This window comes from Lathyrus oleraceus, chromosome 4 (assembly GCF_024323335.1).
Source record: "Lathyrus oleraceus cultivar Zhongwan6 chromosome 4, CAAS_Psat_ZW6_1.0, whole genome shotgun sequence".
Lineage (NCBI taxonomy): Eukaryota > Viridiplantae > Streptophyta > Magnoliopsida > Fabales > Fabaceae > Lathyrus > Lathyrus oleraceus.
Window position 1 is genome coordinate 296,005,632 of NC_066582.1, and position 7,225 is coordinate 296,012,856.

Sequence of the window (7,225 nt, forward strand, 5' to 3'; positions counted from 1 at the left end):
AACATATTGGTTAAGATTTTAATGGGGGATTTGACATTGCATGGAATGCATGCAAAAAAAAATTGTAAGGAATCCTGCAAGATGAGATTCTCACGCTGATGGTAAGTTGCACTGCACAAAAGCCTGTCTTAAGGCTCGTCACTTTGATGGACGAGTTATGCTTTGGTCTTTGTGAGCTCGTCCAATGGAATGGCGAGATGATGTGTTTGCCGTATTGGCTCGTCCAATGGAGTGACGAGTTTACTCTTTTAGGGTTTTGGCTCGCCCAATGAATGGACGAGCTAGTACAACCTAGGGATCACACCTTCTCTCCTTCTCTCTCTTCCTATTAAATGAATATCAGCATGTGATTTGTATAGGATGGTTTACTATAAATACCACAACATCTTCATTCATTCTCACCAAACCAAATATACATTCATATCTCCTAAACTAAATCAAATATTCCACATCCATGGCTCAAAGAAATTTAATTGTTTCTATCCATTCCGAAGGGTCCCTTTTCACAGATCCAAGTGAGGGATTCTCATTTTGCAATACGAATTTAACTATGTTCAAAATCCACATCAACTCGGACTTTTTTCATTTAAAAGACCGTATTGAAAAAAAGTTGCAACGTTATGTTGAAGACATCATTTATCGTCAACCATTATTTAATGGAGATGATAATACCGTCTTTTACATAATGACACCCATTGATATCGACGAAGATGTCAAGTCAATGTTTCAATGTCATGTAACATTATCTCAATTACCCAGCATTGAGATATATGGTCGTCTAGTCGATAATCTTGAAGAACAACCGAGTCACAATGAAGATGTTGAAGAACAACCGACTCACAACGAAAATCTCGGTTATCCAACGCAATTTGTACAGTCACACGACTATGGAATGAGTCAAGCCATTGACGAAGAGCCGACTCAAAATAATGAACCTTTCATACCAAATGAAGAGATAGGCGAGAATAGTGAGGATGATCTTGAGGAGGTTCGATTTGAAGATCTATTTGGTGTTAGCGATGACGATGAAAATGAGGACATATTCGACACACCGACCGTTGCACTAAGAGCCCAATCAATTAGTTTGTACAACCCACCAGCGCACATGCAAAACATAAGTTTGGATGATGCTGAACCAATCTCCATTTTCGGCAGTTTCATACCAACTCACAATTCTGACGAAATAGAGGAGGGCATCGAGTATGAAGATAAGGAAGAGTGTGTTCTGGCGTTGCAACAATGGCATATAAAACGTAGTCTAGATTTTTCTGTGGTTAAATCTGACAATGTACGTTTTGTCAACAAATGTAGAAATTCAACATGCAATTTCAAATGTAGGGTCTCTTTGCATAAGGGCAACTCAAGGTGGAGAGTTGGTAAGTCTAGTGGGCCTCATACGTGTACAACCACTTCCATGTCACAAGACCATACAAAACTCAGTTCAGAAATGATTAGCAAGAGCATAATAGAGCTTGTAAATCGGGACGCTTCTCTTAAGGTGAAGGTTATCATCGCTCATGTTGCTGAGAAATACAGGTGTATCATATCATACAAAAAGGCATGGATTGCAAAGTGTAAGGCAATTGAGTCGATGTATGGAAATTGGGAGACATCTTACAACGATCTTCCGCAGTGGATACTAGTAATGAAAACATATCTACCAGGTACCATTATAGAATTACAATCCTTACCTGTGATTTCAAATGATGGTTCATACTTGGGTGACCAAAGGATATTTCATTGTCTATTTTGGGCGTTTAGACCATGTATACGTGGTTTCGCGTATTGTAAACCAATTGTGCAGGTTGATGGAACTTGGTTGTATGACAAGTACAGAGGGACTCTGTTGATGGCTGTGGCACAGGATGGGAACGGGAACATATTTTCGATAGCGTTCGCATTGGTTGAAAGTGAGACAAAGGAAGCCTGGAGTTTCTTTCTTAAGAATTTGAGAATGCACGTTACCCCCCAAGCAAATCTATGCTTAATATCAGACAGGCATGAATCGATAAAGAGTGCATACAACAACCCGGAAAATGGATGGCAGTTTCCTCCTTCATCACACGTCTATTGCATTAGACACATCGCGCAAAACTTCATGCGCGAGATTAAAGACAAGGATCTGCGGAAAATAGTTGTTAACATGGGTTATGCGTTAACAGAGGCAACATTTAACTACTATCGGGGGGAAATCCGAAGAATAAACAACGACGCTTTATCATGGATAGACAACATCCCTCGGGAGAAATGGGCAAGGGCATTTGACGGAGGGCAACGATGGGGTCACATGACAACTAACCTAGTAGAAGCAATGAACTCGGTGCTAAAAGAAACCTGAAACCTTCCAATCACTACATTGGTCAAATCTACGTACTATCGTTTAGGATCACTATTTGGTAGAAGAGGCCATCAGTGGACAAAAATGTTAGTCTCTGGGCAGGTTTTCACTGATAATTGCAACAAGGGGATGGCTGAGAAAGTCATCAAAGCTAACACGCACAACGTCATGCAGTTCGATCGAGAGAGATTTTATTTCATGGTCCAAGAGAAGATTAATCATAACGACGGTCGACCAACCGGAACATTCAGCGTTGATCTGAGGAAACAACATTGTAACTATGGGAAATTTCAGGCATTTCACTTACCTTGCTCCCATGTAATCGCAGCATGTTCGAGCATACGCCAGGACTATTCCATTCACATTCCAGACGTCTTCAAGGTCTATCAGGAGAGTTTCCTAGGACTTCCCCATGAGGAGAATTGGCCACAATATGAAGGATTTACTCTTTGCCACGACGACTCTATGAGAAGAAGGAAGAAAGGGCGCCCAAACAGCACCAGGATTAGAACTGAGATGGACGACGTTGAGAAGGAAAAGAGAAGGTGTGAAATTTGCCGTGAAATAGAACACATGCGTAGGAAATGTCCTAATGTTGCAGGACCATCCCAGCGACCATCCAGATGATTATTTTGTTGTTTTAAATATCCGTCCAGATTATTATGTTGTTTTTTTTAATTATTAACTACTATGCACGTAATATATATAAACCATTGTGTATTTCTAATGTCTTTTGGGAACAAACAATTATGAAATACATTTGATAATCAAAGGTTTATGGTTACAAAGTACGACCACATTAACTAAACAACAACAACAACCAACACAACTGGTAATTAAAAAACTAATCAACAACAACAACCAACACAAGTGGACCTTCAACTCCTCTATTAACTTCACCACTATGTGCCAAAAACATACACTGGACATCTTCATCATTTTCTATACGATCCAGGTAATACATGTACGTACCATCGGGACTTGCATCAGTCAACATTATGTATGGACAACGATACTCTACTTTCCTCACCTTCATACGACGCCCGCCCAACTGTCGGAAGCCAGTGTGGATGGCTAAAATCAGTGTTTTGAAATTCCATTGCGGATCAAGGCAAACACTCATTTTTTCACCGTGTCCATAAAATACAAGACCACAAATAGACATTCTGACCAAAAGAAAGGATTTTGTGATCTAAGTTACATTTCTACAATTTCTGCTATTTATAAAAAATTAATAGTTGAATACTCGGCCAATCATTGGCCGAGACAGTACAAACACAAAAACTTTTTGGCGGGAAATATATCATTCCGAAAAAATTATTAAAATTTTGGAGGAAAACATATCAATTTTATTATTAATATATAAGAAAAAAATTATTTCTATTATTAATATTCTAAAAAATAATTATTTTTATTATTAATATTTAAAAAATAACAATATCAAAAAAAATTTATTATTATAAAAAAACTATTATTATTTACATTTTATTTTAAATATTTTTATAAAAATATTATTTTTTTTAAAAAAAAAATCAATTATATTAATTAAATATAGAATTAATTAAAAAACTATTTAATAATAATTAGAAAACTATTTAATAAAGTATTTAAAATATTAAAAAAAAAACCCTTCATACCCTCGGCCATTGATTGGCCGACACAAGGCAAAATGGGCCTTCATACCCTCGTCCAATGGATGGACGAGCCCAATAAGAAAAAGGGGGGAGATTGAGAAATTTTTTCAGAGTGGGACAAAGTGAGAATTTAATTTCAGAAAAAGGGCACTTGAGGAAAAAAGTCTTTTATTTCTTGAATTTTTCATGATTTTTTGATGATTTAACTTCATGATATGAATGTATAACTTGGTGTACCTTCTTCCTTGTAGAAAGTGAGCATTGTAGTGGAAAAATGAACTTGAAGCAACATTGGAAAGTGAAGAAAAAGCCATGGAAGTGAAGCTTGATGGAAGATAGAATTTGTTGGAAATTAGCACTTAACATAATCATGACATAAATCATTTTTGATGAATAATGGTAATTCCTTTGATCAACTGCTTGTAGAGTAGGTCTAAGAAAATTCAAGAGTCAAAATCGAGTCAATGGTCAACAATTGACCCAAGAAATCAATTATTGAACCAAAAAGTCAATTGTACCATAAAGATATAATTTTTTAATCCTCTTTTCTTGTAATCCATTCTTTTAATTTGTATATCAAACATATGCATTGTATCATGGATTTCTAATAAATGAATGAAATCTTCTTTTTATTCTAACTTTGTCCTTTTCTTTGAATTCAAGTAATCTTCTAAATTAAGTAACAATCATTTCAATCTCCCTGATAACCATGAATCTCAAATAAAGAGATGATTTGTACCACAAGTAATATGAAAAATAAACCTAAATAATCATCAAATAATATCTGCCTCGAACATAGAATCCAAAGTACAAGAACATTTCGAGATTTCCATAGGATGTGTGATCAGTACATAAAATTTTGTGAACATCACCCTTCGTTGTTTTGTGAACCAAACCTCACACGTACCCTATGTCTATGACCTACGAAACTCGTATCTTTGCTCAAGTACCATGTCTTAACTCTCAACTTGGGCGGGGTAGGCCAGCATGGTGCAGCCATAAAAGCCCAACATATTAAGCCTTATCATGTCCCATCACCTTGGTGCCCCCTCATGGGTCACAAGTTGTCACTACTTAGCTTGGTAAACCATCTAACATATATGACATTTATAATCACCTACATGCATGATGTTCTAGCCAATATGGAATTTAATGGATACAAATTGGTATAGTATTTAATAATAAGCATGCCAAACTAATTGTAATTCAAATGTTCAAGTTTTGTTAGTATAAAAATTGATGTGATGATAGAATAATATTTTGTGATTCAGTTATCGGTAATACAATATTCATTCCCAAACTCCATTATAGAGTTGATTTCAACATGTGTATTTGACAATTGGTCTAAAAAAATTATGAAGGTATAAAAAAAACACATATAGAGATTGTGATAAATGTTCATTCATTAGTAAAAAGAATAACTTCTAGTGTATGAGTATATATACAAGGTTACACATTATGCTTTGAAAATAAAGCCTAATAATTTGCTTACAAGACTAATCCTAGTGATTCTCAGTTGTTAAATTGAACTTAATTAGGAAAGTATTTCATAGACTACAGATGAATTTATTTGAAGGAAAACAATTCAACTTTTACGAGGGCTTTTCTTCTTTGATTTTTAGCATTTCAGGAAACTATAGATTCAGTCTTGTTCTAACAAATGTTATATTTCAAAATTATTAGTTAACAAAAAGAGAAAATAAGAGTTTTTACCTATTTAATTTTGTTGTTGCAAAAAATGAGAGCCACTTCTTTGCCTTAACAAAACCACTTGTTGTGCCCACACAAACGAGTTATTTCTTATTAAATATTCCAAGAAATGATTTGATGACATTGATTGTATTCTCATTGATAAATGATTCATCTAATCTTTTTAATAACGGATCGAACGCTTTCAACTCTTAACTCAAACATATTTGAATTACACAATTCTCTCTACTTTATTGAAAATACTTTTTTTTGTTAACCAATGGCTTTCCCTTTCTATACATCAAACACCTCAGCCATTTAAATAAATTGATTGTCATTAATAGCATTAGCAACCTTAAGAATTAAATTTTACCATTTAACCTTGGCATAAGATATTATAGACATTGGTTAAAGTAAATATTTTTCAAGATAGTCGTGCATCTTTATGCTTGCTCTACCCCGACTTTAGTTACTCAGACACTCTGTATACACATAATTTTGTGTTGTTTTTAAATTTTAGTCATGTCAACTAATGTGTTGAATGTATTTTATATACCGCCTTTATGTACGGGGAGAATTTGTGATGTTCAAATAATACTACTCAGTCTTAAGTCAAAACGAATCATTTCCCGATGGAGAGAGAATGTTATCTGACTACTTAGAATGTTATACAAGTGAATTAAAAGTAGAAAACAAAGCTAAATCCTACCTTTTGCATTCCAACTACTAAGACCACACCTTTAAATTAATCACTTTCTTTGATAAAGTTATTAATTAACTTGTTAGTGTAGTTGCTTTCATGAAATCAGGTGCACCAACTGACTGCATGTTATGCAGCGGAAAATCAACTTCAGCACAAGTTCGAGTTAATGTCTACAGAGTTTTCTGATAATGCAGTTGTATAGAATAGGCTAGTTAGTGTTCATTCAGCTATCTAGTGAAAAATCTAAGTATTAAACACATGGATAGGGTAGTTAAAATTCATCCAGATGTAGTTCTTAAATTTGATGTCCAAATACCAAATTTCAATTCAATTGGAATATCCAATTCAATAATAAAAGCCAAAGGGAAGCCGTCATGCTTAAAACTGGTGGCTTGCAAGTGAAAAAAATAAAAAGCAACGGTAGAGAGGGTAGGAAATGCATTGCCTACTAGTAGTTGAGTCCAAGAGTCCCACATCGAAAGAAAGGGAAAATATTGAGATAAGCAAGAGTATAAAATAACTCAAATACCGACAATGCAAATTACTTACTTGGATGGGATCAATGGTTGATCATGAAGGACCATGGCCTAGGAGAGTGACCTCCATTGCACTTAGGAGGGGTGCTATCCTAAGGTCTACCCAAGTGGTGGAACCTACATCATAATTTGTTGTTGCACTGGGGCCTGCGTCCGTGCGGCCCCTTCTTATTTTAATATCAAAGTTTTTTTTGTAAGAAATACTTGATTTCTTTATCTTACATGAAATTGTCAACTTTTCTTACTAAATGCAGTGGTCTGTGATCCCTACTGTCCTGTCTAAGACCTATAAGACTCGTGCCTTAGCTCGAGTACTATGGCTCAA

At 35.2% G+C, this 7,225-nt stretch overlaps 1 protein-coding gene and 1 non-coding gene across 2 annotated transcripts; both read left to right on the plus strand.

The window, feature by feature from the left end:
• The first annotated feature begins 685 nt into the window (after positions 1-685).
• Positions 686-2,338, plus strand: LOC127137183 (uncharacterized). The gene has a single exon (XM_051063666.1). The coding sequence runs from the start codon at positions 686-688 to the stop codon at positions 2,336-2,338; it is 1,653 nt and encodes a 550-aa protein (XP_050919623.1).
• A 4,567-nt stretch (positions 2,339-6,905) lies between these two features.
• LOC127076977 (U1 spliceosomal RNA) lies at positions 6,906-7,068 on the plus strand. Its single transcript, XR_007786979.1, has one exon. It is a non-coding gene; the product is annotated as a U1 spliceosomal RNA (small nuclear RNA).
• The last annotated feature ends 157 nt before the right edge of the window (positions 7,069-7,225 follow it).